This window comes from Hyperolius riggenbachi, chromosome 6 (assembly GCF_040937935.1).
Source record: "Hyperolius riggenbachi isolate aHypRig1 chromosome 6, aHypRig1.pri, whole genome shotgun sequence".
NCBI lineage: Eukaryota > Metazoa > Chordata > Amphibia > Anura > Hyperoliidae > Hyperolius > Hyperolius riggenbachi.
Window position 1 is genome coordinate 4026904 of NC_090651.1, and position 24147 is coordinate 4051050.

The 24147-nt window shown below is 49.6% G+C and overlaps 1 protein-coding gene across 6 annotated transcripts in view; it reads left to right on the plus strand.

Annotated features, from left to right (window-relative positions):
* The window catches only part of MTOR (mechanistic target of rapamycin kinase), a 347943-nt gene that overhangs the window by 254431 nt on the left and 69365 nt on the right, over positions 1-24147 (plus strand). For all 6 annotated transcript variants that reach the window (XM_068238758.1, XM_068238761.1, XM_068238762.1 and 3 more), the window contains 6 exons: positions 2385-2462; positions 3774-3881; positions 14928-15053; positions 17007-17138; positions 18217-18344; positions 18635-18752. In XM_068238758.1, coding sequence (XP_068094859.1) covers positions 2385-2462; positions 3774-3881; positions 14928-15053; positions 17007-17138; positions 18217-18344; positions 18635-18752 — 690 coding nt within the window. The remainder of the gene's footprint in view (positions 1-2384; positions 2463-3773; positions 3882-14927; positions 15054-17006; positions 17139-18216; positions 18345-18634; positions 18753-24147) is intronic.

Genomic DNA, 24147 nt, shown 5'->3' on the forward strand with positions numbered 1-24147 from the left:
AGATCTCCTCACACTAGAGTCTGATGACTTAGTACTTCCTCCTTGTATTGCAGTGCGCCTGCTGAGCTAGTCACATGACTCCCCTCAGATCTCCTCACACTAGAGTCTGATGACTTAGAACTTCCTCCTTGTATTGCAGTGCACCTGCTGAGCTAGTCACGTGACTCTCCTCAGATCTCCTCACACTAGAGTCTGATGACTTAGTACTTCCTCCTTGTATTGCAGTGCACCTGCTGAGCTAGTCACATGACTCTCCTCAGATCTCGGCAGGTTCCTCACACTAGAGTCTGATCACTTATTACTACCTCCTTGTATTGCAGTGCATCTGCTGAGGCAGTCACGTGACTCTCCTCAGATCTCCTCACACTAGAGTCTGATGACTTAGTACTTCCTCCTTGTATTGCAGTGCACCTGCTGAGCTAGTCACATGACTCTCCTCAGATCTCCTCACACTAGAGTCTGATGACTTAGTACTTCCTCCTTGTATTGCAGTGCACCTGCTGAGCTAGTCACGTGACTCTCCTCAGATCTCCTCACACTAGAGTCTGATGACTTAGAACTTCCTCCTTGTATTGCAGTGCACCTGCTGAGCTAATCACGTGACTCTCCTCAGATCTCCTCACACTAGAGTCTGAGGACTTAGTACTTCCTCCTTGTATTGCAGTGCACCTGCTGAGCTAGTCACGTGACTCTCCTCAGATCTCCTCACACTAGAGTCTGATGGCTTAGTACTTCCTCCTTGTATTGCAGTGCACCTGCTGAGCTAGTCACGTGACTCTCCTCAGATCTCCTCACACTAGAGTCTGATGACTTAGAACTTCCTCCTTGTATTGCAGTGCACCTGCTGAGCTAGTCACGTGACTCTCCTCAGATCTCCTCACACTAGAGTCTGATGACTTAGAACTTCCTCCTTGTATGGGAGTGCACCTGCTGAGCTAGTCACGTGACTCTCCTCAGATCTCCTCACACTAGAGTCTGATGACTTAGAACCTCCTCCTTGTATTGCAGTGCACCTGCTGAGCTAGTCACGTGACTCTCCTCAGATCTCCTCACACTAGAGTCTGATGACTTAGAACTTCCTCCTTGTATTGCAGTGCACCTGCTGAGCTAGTCACGTGACTCTCCTCAGATCTCCTCACACTGGAGTCTGATGACTTAGAACCTCCTCCTTGTATTGCAGTGCACCTGCTGAGCTAGTGACGTGACTCTCCTCAGATCTCCTCACACTAGAGTCTGATGACTTAGAACTTCCTCCTTGTTTTGCAGTGCACCTGCTGAGCTAATCACGTGACTCTCCTCAGATCTCCTCACACTAGAGTCTGATGACTTAGTACTTCCTCTTTGTATTGCAGTGATTCTGCTGAGCTAGTCACGTGACTCTCCTCAGATCTCCTCACACTAGAGTCTGATGACTTAGAACTTCCTCCTTGTATTGCAGTGCACCTGCTGAGCTAGTCACGTGACTCTCCTCAGATCTCCTCACACTAGAGTCTGATGACTTAGAACCTCCTCCTTGTATTGCAGTGCACCTGCTGAGCTAGTCACGTGACTCTCCTCAGATCTCCTCACACTAGAGTCTGATGACTTAGAACTTCCTCCTTGTATTGCAGTGCACCTGCTGAGCTAGTCACGTGACTCTCCTCAGATCTCCTCACACTAGAGTCTGATGACTTAGAACCTCCTCCTTGTATTGCAGTGCACCTGCTGAGCTAGTCACGTGACTCTCCTCAGATCTCCTCACACTAGAGTCTGATGACTTAGAACTTCCTCCTTGTATTGCAGTGCACCTGCTGAGCTAGTCACGTGACTCTCCTCAGATCTCCTCACACTAGAGTCTGATGACTTAGTACTTCCTCTTTGTATTGCAGTGCACCTGCTGAGCTAATCACGTGACTCTCCTCAGATCTCCTCACACTAGAGTCTGATGACTTAGAACTTCCTCCTTGTATTGCAGTGCACCTGCTGAGCTAGTCACGTGACTCTCCTCAGATCTCCTCACACTAGAGTCTGATGACTTAGAACCTCCTCCTTGTATTGCAGTGCACCTGCTGAGCTAGTCACGTGACTCTCCTCAGATCTCCTCACACTAGAGTCTGATGACTTAGAACTTCCTCCTTGTATTGCAGTGCACCTGCTGAGCTAGTCACGTGACTCTCCTCAGATCTCCTCACACTAGAGTCTGATGACTTAGTACTTCCTCTTTGTATTGCAGTGCACCTGCTGAGCTAATCACGTGACTCTCCTCAGATCTCCTCACACTAGAGTCTGAGGACTTAGAACTTTCTCCTTGTATTGCAGTGCACCTGCTGAGCTAGTCACGTGACTCTCCTCAGATCTCCTCACACTAGAGTCTGAGGACTTAGAACTTTCTCCTTGTATTGCAGTGCATTGACAAGGCCAGAGACATGCTGGATGCAGAACTGACTGCGATGGCCGGGGAGAGCTACAGCCGAGCCTACGGGGTAAATTTGCCAGTCTTGTGATTATTATGATAATGATGAATGCTTTATGGATGTGTTGGGAGGCAGTGTGTCAGCGTGAGCTGATTGCCCCCTGTACAATGTGCAATGATTGTCGCCTGGTCTTCTGCTTGTGTTCTGGTCCTGTACAATGTGCAATGATTGTCGCCTGGTCTTCTGCTTGTGTGCCGGTCCTGTAATGTGCAATGATTGTCGCCTGGTCTTCTGCTTGTGTGCCGGTCCTGTAATGTGCAATGATTGTCGCCTGGTCTTCTGCTTGTGTGCTGGTCCTGTAATGTGCAATGATTGTCGCCTGCTCTTCTGCTTTTGTGCTGGTCCTGTAATGTGCAATGATTGTCGCCTGGTCTTCTGCTTGTGTGCTGGTCCTGTAATGTGCAATGATTGTCGCCTGGTCTTCTGCTTGTGTGCCGGTCCTGTAATGTGCAGTGATTGTCGCCTGGTCTTCTGCTTGTGTGCCGGTCCTGTAATGTGCAATGATTGTCGCCTGCTCTGCTGCTTGTGTGCTGGTCCTGTAATGTGCAATGATTGTCGCCTGCTCTGCTGCTTGTGTGCTGGTCCTGTAATGTGCAATGATTGTCGCCTGCTCTTCTGCTTGTGTGCCGGTCCTGTAATGTGCAATGATTGTCGCCTGGTCTTCTGCTTGTGTGCCGGTCCTGTAATGTGCAGTGATTGTCGCCTGGTCTTCTGCTTGTGTGCCGGTCCTGTAATGTGCAATGATTGTCGCCTGCTCTGCTGCTTGTGTGCCGGTCCTGTAATGTGCAATGATTGTCGCCTGGTCTTCTGCTTGTGTGCCGGTCCTGTAATGTGCAATGATTGTCGCCTGGTCTTCTGCTTGTGTGCTGGTCCTGTAATGTGCAATGATTGTCGCCTGCTCTGCTGCTTGTGTGCCGGTCCTGTAATGTGCAATGATTGTCGCCTGCTCTGCTGCTTGTGTGCCGGTCCTGTAATGTGCAATGATTGTCGCCTGCTCTTCTGCTTGTGTGCTGGTCCTGTAATGTGCAATGATTGTCGCCTGCTCTGCTGCTTGTGTGCCGGTCCTGTGTGGGGGGATGGTGCTCTGTAATGTGCCTATTTGGCAGGACCCTCCTCCCAGTGTGCTCTTTTCCGCCACCATATGGACTCAGTGACTGGTCTGCTGTATTTATCCCCACATCGTTACATCACTATTTTGTGCTGTTGTTGAATGCTGTAATGCCCGTGTGTACCATTGAGTAATGCTGTCATGTCTCTCCTATCTAATATGTTAGCACCCTATAAATGAAGCGTAATAAATAACTGCCCCTCTCTGTTCAGGCGATGGTGACGTGTCAGATGCTGTCTGAGCTGGAGGAAGTCATCCAGTACAAGCTAGTGCCGGAGCGGAGGGAGATCATCCGCCAGACCTGGTGGGACCGGCTGCAGGTGAGCGTTGCTGCTGTATTCAGTGAATGAAATAACCTGCTATAGACATGTGAGCAGCGCCACCCTCTGGCTGAGCAGAGTCCATGCTTCTTACATATGGCTGCATCTCTGTAATAACCTGCTATAGACATGTGAACAGCGCCACCCTCTGGCTGAGCTTCTGACAAGGCTGCATCTGTATAATAATCTGCTATAGACATGCGGTCACCACAGTGGGCAGCGCCATCCTCTGGCTGAGCAGAGTCCATGCTTCTTACATATGGCTGCATCTCTGTAATAACCTGCTATAGACATATGAACAGCGCCACCCTCTGGCTGAGCTTCTGACAAGGCTGCATCTGTATAATAATCTGCTATAGACATGCGGTCACCACAGTGGGCAGCGCCATCCTCTGGCTGAGCAGAGTCCATGCTTTTTACAAGGCTGCATCCTATACTATAAAACCCAGAACAGACAAAGAGACAAATTGATGGATTGAGGCACCCATTATATAGATAAATATAGTTAAAAATTTGAGGCCCTCGAGTCTTGCGTTCGCTGGCCAGTAGGCACTATTTGTGGGCTTTATTGACTTGATGAAGCAGGAAATGCCCAAGAAACGCATTGTCCAACCCTACGTTTGTTGCTTTGCTGTCTACGGAAGAGGTAAGCCAACCATGCCTCTCCTTTATAAATGTTTTTAACTGTTTTGTATATTTTTGGGTGCCTCCATTCATCATTTGTGTCTTGTAGTTAATTGCTCACCCATCGTCTTGGTACGTTTTAGTGTTATATAGCGGTCTTTATTTATGGTGGTTGTATTACCTGGCTGCGGGAGACTTTTATGGCCGATCGGATATAAGCTGGGAAACGCAGTCACATTTCTGGCGATTTCGGACACACGGAAGGTACAGGGTGTGAATGGAACAGGGATCAAGGCTTCTATTAATAACGCTGTTTACAAGTCTTTCTCTGCGCAGAACATTCTTGGGCCGCCACTCACAATTCTTGCCGCATTTCTGTAATACGCTGAAGCGTCTGCTGCCGTCTTTATTAGGTGTGGATGGCTGGGGGGGTTGGTATTTCTCACCTCCATCAGCCAGATAGATTGGCATGATCTCCACACCAGCAGACCGGGCACGTGGTGACTCTGTGCAGACACATTGTTCCCAGCCAAGTGTCCCGCGAATGTGGACGTCTGGGAACGGCACCAGGGGAGCCCGGCCAGGGGAAACGCAGGCACGCGCCAGAGGGTCGCATCTGGCCAGGGGAAACGCTGGAGCGCGCCAGAGGGTCGCGTCTCTGTCCGCCTGGAAGGTGCATCAATACTATCATCAGATCTGAGGAATGAGCCGCCCAGAACCAACGTCATTCTCGCCTAATAAAGCCACCGTAACGCCTCGTTTATTTAAAGCAAAACTATTGCTTTTCTGGAGAGTGAAAAAACACTACAGGTCAGCACTACATACAGCATTGTAGGGTGTCGGGGTTCCCATGGACACAAGCATTGTGTTGTTGGGTGTCAGCATTTCCATGGAGACAAGCATTGTGTTGTTGGGTGTCGGCGTTCCCATGGAGATAAGCATTGTGTTGTTGGGTGTCGGCGTTCCCATGGAGATAAGCATTGTGTTGTTGGGTGTCAGCATTTCCATGCAGACAAGCATTGCATTGTAGGGTGTCAGGTTTCCCATGAAGACAAGCGTTGCATAGTAGGGTTCCCATGGAGACAAGTATTGCATTGTAGGGTGTTGGCATTCCCATGGAGACGCGCATTGCATTGTTGGGTGTCAGCGTTCCCATGGAGACAAGCATTGCATTGTAGGGTGTCTGGGTTCCCATGGAGATAAGCATTGCATTGTAGGGTGTCAGCGTTCCCATGAAGACAAGCATTGTGTTGTTGGGTGGCGGTGTTCCCATGGAGACAAGCATTGTGTTGTAGGGTGTCAGCGTTTCCATGGAGACAAGCATTGCATTGTAGGGTGTCAGTGTTCCCATGGAGACAAGCATTGCATTGTTGGGTGTCAGTGTTCCCATGGAGACAAGCATTGTGTTGTTGGGTGTCGGTGTTTCCATGGAGACAAGCATTGTGTTGTAGGGTGTCAGCATTTCCATGGAGACAAGCAATGCATTGTTGGGTGTCAATGTTCCCATGGAGACAAGCGTTGCATTGTAGGGTGTCAGCGTTCCCATGAAGAAAAGCATTGTGTTGTTGGGTGTCGGTGTTCCCATGGAGACAAGCATTGCATTGTAGGGTGTCAGCGATTCCATGGAGACAAGCATTGCATTGTAGGGTGTCGGTGTTCCCATGGAGACAAGCATTGCATTGTTGGGTGTCAGCGTTCCCATGGAGACACGTATTGCATTGTTGGGTGTCAGCGTTCCCATGGAGACAAGCATTGCATTGTTGGGTGTCAGTGTTCTCATGGAAACACAGATGGCGGTGGAGGCGGTTCCACAGGCTGACAATGGACACACTTGTGGCGAGATCGAGGTGGGTCTGGGTACAGCAGACCAGGCCTGGAACATGGTGTAATCTCCTGAGGCCGGGCATCAGACAGGACGTTTGTGTAGTATTATGTTCCTCTTGGAATGGTGTCTGGTATCTCCTGAGACTCCGGAGGTGAAATGTCAGTAATGGAGTTCCCTGATCTGCACCTGTGTCTCACGTGTTCCATGGCGCCCTCTGCTGGACTTGTGTATCAGGGGGACCCTGTAAGGCTGGTGGAGACGCAGGTAATGCAGAGCGGAGTCTATAGGCTGCTTCATTTCTACTCAAAGGGACATAAAAAAAAATGCATTATTAAAATAAATCCTCTAATGTGCAGTGTTCTCCTCAGAAATGTTTTCCAGCCGGGTGGCATGAAAAAGTAGCCGGGTGGGGCGGGATGAGAGAATGCGGGGCAGGTGTTTTTCTGCACAACTCTGCTTACAGCATTGGAGGAGGTGAGCTGATAACCAGGGCTGTGGAGTCGGAGTCGTGGAGTCGGGCAATTTTGGGTGCCTGGAGTCGGAGTCGGGAAAAAATACACCGACTCCGACTCCGACTCCTAATGAATTTGTAACTGTAATTAAAATAGAAAATATGATAAAATGTTCTATTTCTCAGATAATAGTCATTAAAAATAATGTATATATACAGTAATAGCTGTGCTTAGTCCACAAAAATAAAACAAACCAATCAAAATTAGTTACTTGTGCTGCTTCAATAAAGCAGTCCCCGTATTTTTAAGGTCAGATATACATATCTGATTGTGACTGTATATATGATGTGTACACAGGAATCTCTTATATATACTAAATAACATCTATGCTGTAAGAATAAAGCCTGATGTGTAGCTGTGTCACTAATAGAGATGGTCAACGAGATGGAAATAATTCTGCACTGATGCTGATTTATGCAAATGTATGCACTCCCTTTGCTGATGAAATCAAATAATTTGATGTGTTATTAAAATTTGGTTTGGTGACTACAAATTAAAGGGTAACTGAGACGGATGAAAAGTAAAGTTTTATACATACCTGGGGCTTCCTCCAGCCCCCTTCAGGCTAATCAGTCCCTCGCTGTCCTCCACCACCCGGATCTTCTGCTATGAGTCCTGGTAATTCAGCCAGTCAGCGCTGTCCGGCCGCATGCCGCTCCCACAGCCAGGAGCATTCTGCACCTGCGCAATAGTGCTGCACAGGTGTAGTATGCTCCTGGCGGCGGAGTGAGTGCATGCGCACTACGCCTGACTGGCTCAAGTACCTGGACTCATAGCAGAAGATCCAGGTGGTGGAGGAGGACAACGAGGGACTGATTATCCTGAAGGCAGCTGGAGGAAGCCCCAGGTATGTATAAAACTTTAATTTCATCTGTCTCAGGTTTACTTTGTTACACAGTAGTACTATACTCTACATATGCACTCCCCACAGAGCTGCAGGAAATCCACTGAGAATGCTGTGCACATTGAACACAGAGGTGTTGTCTGTTTACAATCTCCTCATTCCCCTGCAGAGTACCTGCACATCATTCTTACATGTACCCACACTTACATTGCCTAGGGCCTGATCCATGGTCAGATTGTGCATGAAGAATGTGTAATAGAGGAAGAATCTCCTCATTCCCCTGCAGAGTACCTGCACATCACTCTTACATGTACCCACAGTTACATTGCCTAGGGCCTGGTAGATGTTCTTTGTTCCGGTTTGTACCTTTTACAAGTACTCTTACCAAGGACTAGTTTTAGTCTAAAGGGAATAAATATAGTAGTCTACATATCCTTCTCACTTCAGTTGTTTTGTAAAATTCCTAAGCGTTGGCAGTTAAGAGACGAATTTCATGTTACATACTTTTAATCAACAAAATTGTAATATGCAAATTAGAGGAGTCGGAGTCGGTGGAATCCTAAACTGAGGAGTCGGAGTCGGTGGATTTTTGGACCGACTCCGCAGCCCTGCTGATAACAGCCGGGTGGTCACCAAAACTAGCCGGGAGGAGCACCCGCCTAAAAGGGCCTGTGGAGAACACTGATGTATGAGTTATCGCTGATCTCCTGAGCATGGAAGTACAGAAAGCAAACACTATCAGGACCTCCAGGACTTCAGTCTTATCAGAGACCTCAGGGACTCCCCTTACCCAAAGTACAGAAACTGCCAGACACTACTACGCTAATCCGCTTCAACATCCCGGAAGATAGAAGAGAAATGGGGGGAGGGGAATGTGGGAGGAACCAAGAGCCGATATATTGTAGTACGATTGTGACGCAGCGATTAAGGCGACGGAAATGATTATTCTCACATTTGTGTGGCCACAGCAGGAGGCTGGTGGGGAGAGAAAACCGGACCCCACTCAGGTTAACAAAAGTCACTCTCTGCAGTTATGGCCAAAACAACAAAGGGATATCCCCTCCTCAGGAAAGGTGGGAAACTCGCCTCCTCTCAGGGCCAAAAAAACGTAACAGTAATTTTATCCAAACTCACTGAGGAGCTAGGCTCTACTGCGGTTCATTGGGGGGTTTTAGGAACCCAGTCCCAAGAAACTGCAATCTTTGAGAGTTTTGTTTATTTGGATCAATAACATTACTGTTCTTTTTTTTGAGAGAGGAGTTAAAGGGAACCTTAACTGAACGGGGGGTAAAGAGTTTTACTTACCTGGGACTATTACCAGCCCCCTGCAGCAGTCCTGTGCCCTCGGCGCCGCTCTGGAATCCTCTGGTCCCCTGCTGTCACTTAGTTTCGTTTTTGACGACTCACCAGTCGCCGGCCGCCATGCGTATTATTGGACGCATTCACCAATGCAATTAGCGCTATTGCGGACCGCAACGCGTACAAAAATACGCGTTGCCGCATTCCGCACGCGTAGATATGCGGCAACGCGTATTTTTGTTCGCGTTGCGGTCCGCAATAGCGCTAATTGCATTGGTGAATGCGTCCAATAATACGCATGGCGGCCGGCGACTGGTGAGTCGTCAAAAACGAAACTAAGTGACAGCGGGGGACCAGAGGATTCCAGAGCGGCGCCGAGGGCACAGGACTGCTGCAGGGGGCTGGTAATAGCCACAGGTAAGTAAAACTCTTTACCCCCCGTTCAGTTAAGGTTCCCTTTAAGTTTACCATCACCGCCTCTATTTTTAAACCGTTTTTAATAATTGTATTTCTGGACCACGTAAATCCTTCTAGGTTTGATTTTTATCTAAGTACTCTAGTTACTTTAGCTGCTGGTCTAGAGGTGCGTACACACGCACTACTTCCGCCAACGACGGGTCCGTCAGACCCTCCCGCTGGGCGGACGTTCAGCCGGCAGTAGCACGTGTGTACACGTTGTCGGCGGACTGATGAGGCAGTTTCTGAACGATACGCTCAGCGGATGCACCAGCCTTATCAGTCCGCCGACAGCGCGTACACACATGCGTCTGTCAGCAGAACGTCCACTCAGCGGGTGCACCAGCCTTATCAGTCTGCCGACAGTGCGTACACACATGCGTCTGTCAGCAGAACGTCCACTCAGCGGGTGCACCAGCCTTATCAGTCTGCCGACAGTGCGTACACACCTGCGTCTGATAAGGCTGGTGCATCCGCTGAGCGGACGTTCTGCTGACAGACGCAGGTGTGTACGCACTGTCGGCAGACTGATAAGGCTGGTGCATCCGCTGAGCGGACGTTCTGCTGACAGACGCATGTGTGTACGCACTGTCGGCAGACTGATAAGGCTGGTGCATCCGCTGAGTGGACGTTCTGCTGACAGACGCAGGTGTGTACGCACTGTCGGCAGACTGATAAGGCTGGTGCATCCGCTGAGTGGACGTTCTGCTGACAGACGCATGTGTGTACGCACTGTCGGCAGACTGATAAGGCTGGTGCATCCGCTGAGCGGACGTTCTGCTGACAGACGCAGGTGTGTACGCACTGTCGGCAGACTGATAAGGCTGGTGCATCCGCTGAGCGGACGTTCTGCTGACAGACGCATGTGTGTACGCACTGTCGGCAGACTGATAAGGCTGGTGCATCCGCTGAGCGGACGTTCTGCTGACAGACGCATGTGTGTACGCACTGTCGGCAGACTGATAAGGCTGGTGCATCCGCTGAGTGGACGTTCTGCTGACAGACGCATGTGTGTACGCACTGTCGGCAGACTGATAAGGCTGGTGCACCCGCTGAGTGGACGTTCTGCTGACAGACGCAGGTGTGTACGCACTGTCGGCAGACTGATAAGGCTGGTGCATCCGCTGAGTGGACGTTCTGCTGACAGACGCAGGTGTGTACGCACTGTCGGCAGACTGATAAGGCTGGTGCATCCGCTGAGCGGACGTTCTGCTGACAGACGCAGGTGTGTACGCACTGTCGGCAGACTGATAAGGCTGGTGCATCCGCTGAGCGGACGTTCTGCTGACAGACGCAGGTGTGTACGCACTGTCGGCAGACTGATAAGGCTGGTGCATCCGCTGAGCGGACGTTCTGCTGACAGTCTGCCGACAGTGCGTACACACCTGCGTCTGTCAGCAGAACGTCCACTCAGCGGGTGCACCAGCCTTATCAGTCTGCCGACAGTGCGTACACACATGCGTCTGTCAGCAGAACGTCCACTCAGCGGATGCACCAGCCTTATCAGTCTGCCGACAGTGCGTACACACCTGCGTCTGTCAGCAGAACGTCCACTCAGCGGATGCACCAGCCTTATCAGTCTGCCGACAGTGCGTACACACATGCGTCTGTCAGCAGAACGTCCGCTCAGCGGATGCACCAGCCTTATCAGTCTGCCGACAGTGCGTACACACCTGCGTCTGTCAGCAGAACGTCCGCTCAGCGGATGCACCAGCCTTATCAGTCTGCCGACAGTGCGTACACACATGCGTCTGTCTGCAGAACGTCCGCTCAGCGGGTGCACCAGCCTTATCAGTCTGCCGACAGCGCGTACACACATGCGTCTGTCAGCAGAACGTCCGCTCAGCGGATGCACCAGCCTTATCAGTCTGCCGACAGCGCGTACACACATGCGTCTGTCAGCAGAACGTCCGCTCAGCGGATGCACCAGCCTTATCAGTCTGCCGACAGCGCGTACACACATGCGTCTGTCAGCAGAACGTCCGCTCAGCGGATGCACCAGCCTTATCAGTCTGCCGACAGCGCGTACACACATGCGTCTGTCAGCAGAACGTCCGCTCAGCGGATGCACCAGCCTTATCAGTCTGCCGACAGCGCGTACACACATGTGTCTGTCAGCAGAACGTCCGCTCAGCGGATGCACCAGCCTTATCAGTCTGCCGACAGTGCGTACACACATGTGTCTGTCAGCAGAACGTCCGCTCAGCGGATGCACCAGCCTTATCAGTCTGCCGACAGTGCGTACACACATGCGTCTGTCAGCAGAACGTCCGCTCAGCGGATGCACCAGCCTTATCAGTCTGCCGACAGCGCGTACACACATGTGTCTGTCAGCAGAACGTCCGCTCAGCGGGTGCACCAGCCTTATCAGTCTGCCGACAGTGCGTACACACATGTGTCTGTCAGCAGAACGTCCGCTCAGCGGGTGCACCAGCCTTATCAGTCTGCCGACAGTGCGTACACACATGCGTCTGTCAGCAGAACGTCCGCTCAGCGGGTGCACCAGCCTTATCAGTCTGCCGACAGTGCGTACACACATGTGTCTGTCAGCAGAACGTCCGCTCAGCGGGTGCACCAGCCTTATCAGTCTGCCGACAGTGCGTACACACATGCGTCTGTCAGCAGAACGTCCGCTCAGCGGGTGCACCAGCCTTATCAGTCTGCCGACAGTGCGTACACACATGTGTCTGTCAGCAGAACGTCCGCTCAGCGGGTGCACCAGCCTTATCAGTCTGCCGACAGTGCGTACACACATGCGTCTGTCAGCAGAACGTCCGCTCAGCGGATGCACCAGCCTTATCAGTCTGCCGACAGTGCGTACACACATGCGTCTGTCAGCAGAACGTCCGCTCAGCGGATGCACCAGCCTTATCAGTCTGCCGACAGCGCGTACACACATGTGTCTGTCAGCAGAACGTCCGCTCAGCGGGTGCACCAGCCTTATCAGTCTGCCGACAGTGCGTACACACATGCGTCTGTCAGCAGAACGTCCGCTCAGCGGATGCACCAGCCTTATCAGTCTGCCGACAGTGCGTACACACATGCGTCTGTCAGCAGAACGTCCGCTCAGCGGCTGCACCAGCCTTATCAGTCTGCCGACAGCGCGTACACACATGTGTCTGTCAGCAGAACGTCCGCTCAGCGGGTGCACCAGCCTTATCAGTCTGCCGACAGTGCGTACACACATGCGTCTGTCAGCAGAACGTCCGCTCAGCGGATGCACCAGCCTTATCAGTCTGCCGACAGTGCGTACACACATGCGTCTGTCTGCAGAACGTCCGCTCAGCGGGTGCACCAGCCTTATCAGTCTGCCGACAGTGCGTACACACATGCGTCTGTCAGCAGAACGTCCGCTCAGCGGATGCACCAGCCTTATCAGTCTGCCGACAGTGCGTACACACATGCGTCTGTCTGCAGAACGTCCGCTCAGCGGGTGCACCAGCCTTATCAGTCTGCCGACAGTGCGTACACACATGCGTCTGTCTGCAGAACGTCCGCTCAGCGGGTGCACCAGCCTTATCAGTCTGCCGACAGTGCGTACACACATGCGTCTGTCTGCAGAACGTCCGCTCAGCGGGTGCACCAGCCTTATCAGTCTGCCGACAGTGCGTACACACATGCGTCTGTCAGCAGAACGTCCGCTCAGCGGGTGCACCAGCCTTATCAGTCTGCCGACAGTGCGTACACACATGCGTCTGTCAGCAGAACGTCTGCTCAGCGGGAGGGTCTTGATGGACCCGTCGTTGGTGAAAGTAGTGCGTGTGTACCCGCCTTAGGTCACAGCTATGGTACTCCAGTCCACGATTGGCCATATCCATGCCAGTGTTTAGGATTGACTGAGGAATGGAGGCGTGTTCTACTCGATGGACCACACCTTCTCTGACTCGGGGTTCTTGCACACTACATGCGATTCCGAGCTAGAATTGGTACTGTATGCTGCGTTTTTCTGCGTTTTTCTTGTTTTGATAGCATCCAGGAAAATCAGAACCACAAATCGGATTTGCAGTGTGTAGGCGGCCTCAGTCCCATCAGTAGTATGTAAGGACTGGAGTGTGACATGGAGGCAGTCAGTGATCTGACATCATTGCTCCAGATCAGCATCTGTTCATTGTAATAACGTATTGGACAGGATCCACAAAGCTTTTTCACCGGTTTTCTTCTGTTTTCACCTTATCTATGGTACTTTTTAATCCCCCAAAGAGCAAAAATATAATTCAGGTAAGAAAAGTAATATTGAAATGAAAGTGAACCAGAGATGAAGCATCCCCATGTATTTACCATATATATCAGTGGGAACATTAGAGAAAACACCTACCCTGCTCTCTGTTTCATCCTTCACTGCTCAGCCTGCTTGTTATCAGCCCTGATAAAATCCCTGACTGAGCATTCAGGCTGGCTTTGTTCAGGAATCATTATAGCTGAGTCTGTCTTCTCTGATGTCTTTTCAAGCCCAAGCCTGCCCCCTTGTGGCTCTGCTATAATGACTCCGTTATAATGATTCCTGAGCAGAGCAAGACTGAATGCTCAGTCTGGGATTTTATCAGGGCTGATAACAAGCAGGCTGAGCAGTGAAGGATGAAACAGAGAGCAGGGTAGGTGTTTTCTCTAATGTTCCCACTGATATATATGGTAAATACATGGGGATGCTTCCACTCTGGTTCACTTTAAAGAGTAACTGTCAGGCTGCAAAAGCTAATTTAAACCTCTATTCTCCTGTGTTAAACAGTTTAGAAGGAAGCCAAAAAGGCAATACTGAAGTTAAAAATCTCTCTTACTTTTGATGTGTGCTGAACAGCAAGGCTGTTATTCCCAAACTCTTAAAAGTACGAGAGGCCGCATAACATACTGCAAAGCATTCTGGGGCTACTTCTCCCCACCTTGGGTCCTCCCCTCGGCTGCTAGTGAGAAGTTACAGGCTCAAGTTACAGCAGCTTGTAATGCAGCCCAGCTCAAAGCACTGAAAAATCACAGGGCAGAGTATACTGCATGAGTCCGCTATTGTTCCTAGCCAGATGGCTAATTAATATTCACTGCACAGTAGTGTTGTCCATTAGGATCTTTTTTGTGAGTGGAATCATCAGGAAGCAGGGAGGACATGACGACATGTTTGGCTTCATACAAGACAGACACACATGGAACCTGCCATGAGCTGTCAGGAGCATCATTCTCTGCAAATCCTATATAAAAATTCTGTGAAATCCAAACGTGGACAGTGAAATGCATATGTAATGTAAGTACAGCCAATATTTAGCTACTGATATGTGTTTTTTTTTCTCTGAGACCTTATACCTAACAGCTCCTCTTTAAGTTAATCAGGAACAACTTACTTTGAGTGATTATTATTTTGCTTGTAAATGTGCTGAAAGGTTATATTTTATCAATTAGGTGATGTCATTTATGAGAAGTTTTGTGAATAGAGCCCAATGTGATAGCAGGAAGTGTGACATGTCTGTTGGGTCATGTGATGATGCTTGTTTCCTGTGCAGGGCTGTCAGCGCATTGTGGAAGATTGGCAGAAGATCCTGATGGTCCAGTCCCTGGTGGTCAGTCCTCACGAGGATATGAGAACGTGGCTGAAGTACGCCAGTCTCTGCAGCAAGAGTGGCCGTCTGGTAAGAGCTCTTTCCGAGAATGGTTGTGATTGCATTATGTATGTCCATCAGCAGAGCCTGAGACGATTGGACGGACCTCAACTCCGTGCAGAAAATAAACGCCTGCTCCACACGCCTCCACGATGTGTGTGGGGCGATCTTACGGCACCGTCTGCGTGTCAGGAGTACTTGTTACCAACCCGATACAGAGGCAGCTAGTCTCACTGGAGGTCCCTGGAAAATTCCAAGCTTCAGCCACGCTACATCACTGACAGTTTCCCTGCACTGATTGGCCACACTGGGGTGGCCAGTGAGATGTCAATAAACCTAAATTAGTGGCTGTTTCTTTAACCACCTCTAGTTATAACCAGGGCTGTGGAGTTGGAGTCGGGGCAATTTTGGGCACCTGGAGTCAGAGTCGTTGATTTCATAAACTGAGGAGTCGGAGTTTGAGTCAGAAGATTTTTGTACCGACTCCACAGCCCTGGTTATAACTACTGAAAAAAAAAATCTTCTTAAAGGGAACCAGAGAGGAATGCACTGTGAAAATAGAAAAAGGCTTTTATACATACCTGGGGCTTCCTCCAGCCCCATAAGCCTGGATCGCTTCCACACCGCCATCCTACGCTTCCTGGATCCGCCGGTACCGGGCCCGTTACTTCCGGCGGACGCGGACAATTATCCGCATGCACAGGGGCTCCCTCCATACCCGTACGCATGCGGCTGCGCAGTATGGAGCCGCGCACGTAAGGGTATGGAAGGAGCCCCTGTGATGCGGATAATTAGTCGCGGCCGACTGGCGAAAATGACGGGACCCGGTACCGGCGGATCCAGGCAGCGGAGGACGGCGGCGTGGGAGCGATCCGTGCATATGGGGCTGGAGGAAGCCCCAGGTATGTATAAAAGCTTTTATGTATTTTGTCTCTGGTTCTCTTTAAAGAGTCACTTAAACGAAAAAAAATGATGATATAATGAATGGTTTGTGTAGTACGGATAATTACTAGAACATTAGTAGCAAAGAAAATATTCTCTCAATTTTATTTTCAGTTATATAGTTTTTTTTATTGCATCATTCTCCAATATTTGCAGTTTACACACTACTCAGCATTCTAAATGATTTTACAGAGCAGGCCAGTGAACTTTTGACCTGTCCTCTGCAGATGATAAAACAATACAGTACCAGACACTTGAGATAATAAGCTTCAGAAGACCGAGCTCTCTGCGAATTTGGAAGTCGTGGAGCTCAATGGCTCTTTTGCATAGATAACTGGAGTTTCTTAACTCTTCCTGTACTGGAAACACTATTAGACTCCTATCTCTGCTGCTAATGTTTGGGCTCTCTGCACCGACGTTCAATCCAAGCTGTCTTCCTGTGAGGGATGGGCTCTCGGACATGACCTCAGCAGCGCAGTATAGGCTTCATTTTATGTTGGGTGGAAACCATCACCACCATAGGAAGAAGTATTCATGGCTGGTCCCTGACACTTACATCATGGATTACCGTATGGATTAAGAGGGTGTGTCCAGCGTTTAGATCCTGGTGACACTTATCCATACGTACCTCCTGGCGTTGGTGACAACACGTCTAGGATTGTGTGGTGACATCCATGTGGGATGATCTGTGGACTCCGGATTTGGAAGGAGATCTCGTGTCCTCAGTGGACGGATTTCCCTTCACCTCTCGGGCTGTAAGGTTTTGCTGTACAGTGATCTATTCTTTTATTATAAATTTATAATTACTGTGTCACCCCGAGGAGTTTGGCCAGTTGGCTCAGACCGCTGTAGAAAAACGTGACTTCTGAGCTGTGATGGATTTCTTAGGTAACTGACATCGCTGTCGAAAAGTGAAATTAGCCTTTAAAATGGCCAAATCCTGTGTATAAATGTGTTGAATTAAATATTGCTGGATCCACTGAGGATGACTCTTGAATTTGAGATGTAAAATGAACATTATTTACTTTCTCCCTGATGCAGGCTCTGTCTCAGAAGACGCTGGTGATGTTGCTCGGTGTGGATCCGGCACTGGAGAGTGATCAGCCCCTCCCGGCGGCTCACCCGCAGGTCACCTATGCCTACATGAAATACACCTGGAAAAGCACCCGAAAGGTACTAACCGTACATCTGTGCTTCCATGTCTATGGCGATCACCGCTCCCCCAGCTCTCTGCTCCCCCAGCTCTCTGCTCCCCCAGCTCTCTGCTCACCCAGCTCTCTGCTCACCCAGCTCTCTGCTCACCCAGCTCTCTGCTCACCCAGCTCTCTGCTCACCCAGCTCTCTGCTCACCCAGCTCTCTGCTCACCCAGCTCTCTGCTCACCCAGCTCTCTGCTCACCCAGCTCTCTGCTTCCCCAGCTTTCTCTGCTCCCCCAGCTCGCTGCTTCTGTCTGTGACGGTCACTGCTCCCCCAGCTCTCTGCTCCCCCAGCTCTCTGCTCCCCCAGCTCTCTGCTCCCCCAGCTCTCTGCTCCCCCAGCTCTCTGCTCCCCCAGCTCTCTGCTCCCCCAGCTCTCTGCTCACCCAGCTCTCTGCTCCCCCAGCTCTCTGCTCCCCCAGCTCTCTGCTTCCCCAGCTCTCTGCTCCCCCAGCTCTCTGCTCCCCCAGCTGTCTGCTCCCCCAACTCTCTGCTTCTGTCTGTGATGCTCTCTGCTTCCCCAGCTCTCTGCTCCCCCAGCTCTCTGCTTCCCCAGCTCTCTGCTTCTGTCTGTGATGCTCTCTGCTTCCCCAGCTCTCTGCTTCCCCAGCTCTCTGCTTCCCCAGCTCTCTGCTCCCCCAGCTCTCTGCTCACCCAGCTCGCTGCTTCTGTCTGTGACGGTCACTGCTCCCCCAGCTCTCTGCTCCCCCAGCTCTCTGCTCCCCCAGCTCTCTGCTCCCCCAGCTCCCTGCTTCCCCAGCTCTCTGCTCCCCCAGCTCTCTGCTCCCCCAGCTCTCTGCTCCCCCAGCTCTCTGCTCCCCCAGCTCGCTGCTTCTTGTCTAGAAGCTGTTATATCCTGTAGAAGACGAGCCTAGACACGGATTGCGCTCCTTATGTTAGAGCTGCAGTGATTGGTCACAGATTGGGCTGTATCGAGGGTGTTTGCACTGTGATGTTTGCTCTGTGTTCAGTCATGAGTTCAGACCTCAGTGTGTCTCTTTCGGCCCATTATTTCGTCCATTTGACGTTTTTTTCCCTCTGTTTTCTCCCAACATGCCCCTCGTGCAACGCAGCTGGAGGCTTTCCAGAACATGCAGAAGTTTGTCAGCAATGTGCAGCTTCAGGCTCAGCACGTAGCTGACGACCCCCAGCACAAGCAGGAGCTGCAGAAGCTGATGGCCAGGTAAGGACGTCTCTCCAGACTTGTACGGGCTTCCGGAGCAGCAGACCACAGAACAGCAGGGACTGCTTTACGTCTACAGACTGGTAAACAATAGGCAGAAGCCTTGCTCCTTTTCATGGGGCAGAATCCGTAATAGATTTTAGCTGCATTGTTGGTTAGGGGCAGTTGAGGGATGATTTTTTTTGTACTCACTGTAAGATGATTGGTCCTTTAGATGTTCCGGATCGGCATTTATCTGGCTGGAGGATGTTTGTATTAGTTTGCTGACATCTGACCTCTCTGATTTCCAGGTGTTTCCTGAAGTTGGGCGAATGGCAGCTGAGCTTGCAGGGTATAAATGAGGTCACTATCCCGGATGTGCTGGAGTATTACAATGCTGCCACAGAACACGATCCCACGTGGTACAAGGTGAGATTCACGTATGACTGGTGGGGATCTCGTATGACTGGTGGAGATTCTCGTATGACTGGTGGAGAGTCTCGTATGACTGGTGGGGAGTCTCGTGTGACTGGTGGGGAGTCTCGTGTGACTGGTGGGGAGTCTCGTATGACTGGTGGGGAGTCTCGTATGACTGGTGGAGAGTCTCGTATGACTGGTGGAGATTCTCGTATGACTGGTGGAGATTCTCGTATGACTGGTGGAGATTCTCGTATGACTGGTGGAGAGTCTCGTATGACTGGTGGAGAGTCTCGTATGACTGGTGGAGAGTCTCGTATGACCGGTGGGGATTCTCTTATGACTGGTGGAGATTCTCGTATGACTTTTGGGGAATCTCGTATGACTGGTGGAGATTCTCGTATGACTTTTGGGGAATCTCGTATGACTGGTGGAGATTCTCGTATGACTTTTGGGGAATCTCGTATGACCGGTGGAGATTCTCGTATGACTTTTGGGGAATCTCATATGACTGGTGGAGATTCTCGTATGACTAGTGGAGAGTCTCGTATGACTGGTGGAGAGTCTCGTATGACTGGTGGAGAGTCTCGTATGACTGGTGGAGATTCTCGTATGACTGGTGGAGATTCTCGTATGACTGGTGGAGATTCTCGTATGACTGGTGGAGATTCTCGTATGACTGGTGGAGATTCTCGTATGACTGGTGGAGATTCTCGTATGACTGGTGGAGATTCTCGTATGATCGGTGGGAATTCTCGTATGACTGGTGGAGAGTCTCGTATGACTGGTGATGATTCTTATATGACTGGTGGGGATTCTCGTGTGACTGGTGATGATTCTCGTGTGACTGGTGAGGATTCTCGTGTGACTGGTGATGATTCTTATATGACTGGTGGGGATTCTCGTATGACTGGTGATGATTCTCGTGTGACTGGTGATGATTCTTGTGTGACTGGTGGGGATTCTCATATGACTGGTGATGATTCTCGTATGACTGGTGATGATTCTCGTATGACTGGTGATGATTCTCGTATGACTGGTAGAGAATCTCGTATGACTGGTGGGGATTCTCGTGTGACTGGTGATGATTCTCGTATGACTGGTGATGATTCTCGTATGACTGGTGATGATTCTCGTATGACTGGTGATGATTCTCGTATGACTGGTGGGGATTCTCGTATAACTGGTGGGGATTCTCATATGACTGGTGTGGATTCTCGTATGACTGGTGGGGATTCTCGTATGACTGGTGGTGATTCTCGTATGACTGGTGATGATTCTCGTATGACTGGTGGGGATTCTCGTATGACTGGTGTGGATTCTCGTATGACTGGTGGAGATTCTCGTATGACTGGTGATGATTCTTGTGTGACTGGTGGGGATTCTCGTATGACTGGTGTGGATTCTCGTATGACTGGTGGGGATTCTCGTATGACTGGTGATGATTCTCGTATGACTGGTGATGATTCTCGTATGACTGGTGATGATTCTCGTATAACTGGTGATGATTCTCGTATGACTGGTGGGGATTCTCGTATAACTGGTGGGGATTCTCGTATGACTGGTGGAGATTCTCGTATAACTGGTGATGATTCTCGTATGACTGGTGATGATTCTCGTATAACTGGTGATGATTCTCGTATAACTGGTGATGATTCTCGTATGACTGGTGATTATTCTCGTATGACTGGTGGGGATTCTCGTATGACTGGTGGAGATTCTCGTATGACTGGTGGAGATTCTCGTATGACTGGTGGAGATTCTCGTATGATCGGTGGGAATTCTCGTATGACTGGTGGAGAGTCTCGTGTGACTGGTGATGATTCTCGTATGACTGGTGGGGATTCACGTATAACTGGTGATGATTCTTGTGTGACTGGTGGGGATTCTCGTATGACTGGTGATGATTCTCGTATGACTGGTGATTATTCTCGTATGACTGGTGGGGATTCTCGTATGACTGGTGGAGATTCTCGTATGACTGGTGGAGATTCTCGTATGACTGGTGGAGATTCTCGTATGATCGGTGGGAATTCTCGTATGACTGGTGGAGAGTCTCGTGTGACTGGTGATGATTCTCGTATGACTGGTGGGGATTCACGTATAACTGGTGATTATTCTCGTATGACTGGTGGGGATTCTCGTATGACTGGTGATGATTCTCGTATGACTGGTAGAGAATCTCGTATGACTGGTGGGGATTCTCGTGTGACTGGTGATGATTCTCGTATGACTGGTGATGATTCTCGTATGACTGGTGATGATTCTCGTATGACTGGTGGGGATTCTCGTATGACTGGTTGTGATTCGCGTATAACTGGTGATGATTCTCGTATGACTGGTGGAGATTCTCGTATGACTGGTGATGATTCTCGTATGACTGGTGATGATTCTCGTATAACTGGTGATGATTCTCGTATGACTGGTGGGGATTCTCGTATGACTGGTGTGGATTCTCGTATGACTGGTGGGGATTCTCGTATGACTGGTGGAGATTCTCGTATGACTGGTGATGATTCTTGTATAACTGGTGATGATTCTCGTATGACTGGTGGAGATTCTCGTATGACTGGTGATGATTCTCGTATGACTGGTGATGATTCTCGTATGACTGGTGATGATTCTTGTATAACTGGTGATTATTCTCGTATGACTGGTGGGGATTCTCGTATAACTGGTGATGATTCTCGTATGACTGGTGGGGATTCTCGTATAACTGGTGATGATTCTCGTATGACTGGTGGAGATTCTCGTATAACTGGTGATGATTCTCGTATGACTGGTGGGGATTCTCGTATGACTGGTGGGGATTCTCGTATGACTGGTGTGGATTCTCGTATGACTGGTGGGGATTCTCGTATGACTGGTGGAGATTCTCGTATGACTGGTGATGATTCTCGTATGACTGGTGGGGATTCTCGTATGACTGGTGGGGATTCTCGTATGACTGGTGGGGATTCTCGTATGACTGGTGGGGATTCTCGTATGACTGGTGTGGATTCTCGTATGACTGGTGGGGATTCTCGTATGACTGGTGGAGATTCTCGTATGACTGGTGATGATTCTCGTATAACTGGTGATGATTCTCGTATGACTGGTGGGGATTCTCGTATGACTGGTGTGGATTCTCGTATGACTGGTGGGGATTCTCGTATGACTGGTGGAGATTCTCGTATGACTGGTGATGATTCTTGTATAACTGGTGATGATTCTCGTATGACTGGTGGAGATTCTCGTATGACTGGTGATGATTCTCGTATAACTGGTGATGATTCTCGTATGACTGGTGGGGATTCTCGTATGACTGGTGGGGATTCTCGTATGACTGGTGTGGATTCTCGTATGACTGGTGGAGATTCTCGTATGACTGGTGATGATTCTCGTATAACTGGTGATGATTCTCGTATAACTGGTGGGGATTCTCGTATGACTGGTGATGATTCTCGTATGACTGGTTGTGATTCTCATATGACTGGTGGTGATTCTCGTATGACTGGTGGGGATTCTCGTATGACTGGTGGGGATTCTCGTATGACTGGTGTGGATTCTCGTATGACTGGTGGAGATTCTCGTATGACTGGTGATGATTCTCGTATAACTGGTGATGATTCTCGTATAACTGGTGGGGATTCTCGTATGACTGGTGGAGATTCTCGTATGACTGGTGATGATTCTTGTATAACTGGTGATGATTCTCGTATGACTGGTGGAGATTCTCGTATGACTGGTGATGATTCTCGTATGACTGGTGATTATTCTCGTATGACTGGTGGGGATTCTCGTATGACTGGTGGGGATTCTCGTATGACTGGTGGAGATTCTCGTATGACTGGTGATGATTCTTGTATAACTGGTGATGATTCTCGTATGACTGGTGGAGATTCTCGTATGACTGGTGATGATTCTCGTATGACTGGTGATGATTCTCGTATAACTGGTGATGATTCTCGTATGACTGGTGGGGATTCTCGTATGACTGGTGGGGATTCTCGTATGACTGGTGTGGATTCTCGTATGACTGGTGGAGATTCTCGTATGACTGGTGATGATTCTCGTATAACTGGTGATGATTCTCGTATGACTGGTGGTGATTCTCGTATAACTGGTGGGGATTCTCGTATGACTGGTGGAGATTCTCGTATGACTGGTGATGATTCTCGTATAACTGGTGATGATTCTCGTATGACTGGTGGGGATTCTCGTATAACTGGTGGGGATTCTCGTATGACTGGTGGAGATTCTCGTATGACTGGTGATGATTCTCGTATGACTGGTGATGATTCTCGTATAACTGGTGATGATTCTCGTATGACTGGTGATTATTCTCGTATGACTGGTGGGGATTCTCGTATGACTGGTGGGGATTCTCGTATGACTGGTGGAGATTCTCGTATGACTGGTGGAGATTCTCGTATGACTGGTGATGATTCTCGTATAACTGGTGATGATTCTCGTATGACTGGTGGTGATTCTCGTATAACTGGTGGGGATTCTCGTATGACTGGTGGAGATTCTCGTATGACTGGTGATGATTCTCGTATAACTGGTGATGATTCTCGTATGACTGGTGGGGATTCTCGTATAACTGGTGGGGATTCTCGTATGACTGGTGGAGATTCTCGTATGACTGGTGATGATTCTCGTATGACTGGTGATGATTCTCGTATAACTGGTGATGATTCTCGTATGACTGGTGGGGATTCTCGTATGACTGGTGGGGATTCTCGTATGACTGGTGGGGATTCTCGTATGACTGGTGGAGATTCTCGTATGACTGGTGATGATTCTTGTATAACTGGTGATGATTCTCGTATGACTGGTGGAGATTCTCGTATGACTGGTGATGATTCTCGTATGACTGGTGATGATTCTCGTATAACTGGTGATGATTCTCGTATGACTGGTGGGGATTCTCGTATAACTGGTGGGGATTCTCGTATGACTGGTGGAGATTCTCGTATGACTGGTGATGATTCTCGTATGACTGGTGATGATTCTCGTATAACTGGTGATGATTCTCGTATGACTGGTGGGGATTCTCGTATGACTGGTGGGGATTCTCGTATGACTGGTGGGGATTCTCGTATGACTGGTGGAGATTCTCGTATGACTGGTGATGATTCTCGTATGACTGGTGATGATTCTCGTATAACTGGTGATGATTCTCGTATGACTGGTGGGGATTCTCGTATGACTGGTGGGGATTCTCGTATGACTGGTGATGATTCTCGTATGACTGGTGGAGATTCTCGTATGACTGGTGATGATTCTCGTATAACTGGTGATGATTCTCGTATGACTGGTGGTGATTCTCGTATAACTGGTGGGGATTCTCGTATGACTGGTGGAGATTCTCGTATGACTGGTGATGATTCTCGTATAACTGGTGATGATTCTCGTATGACTG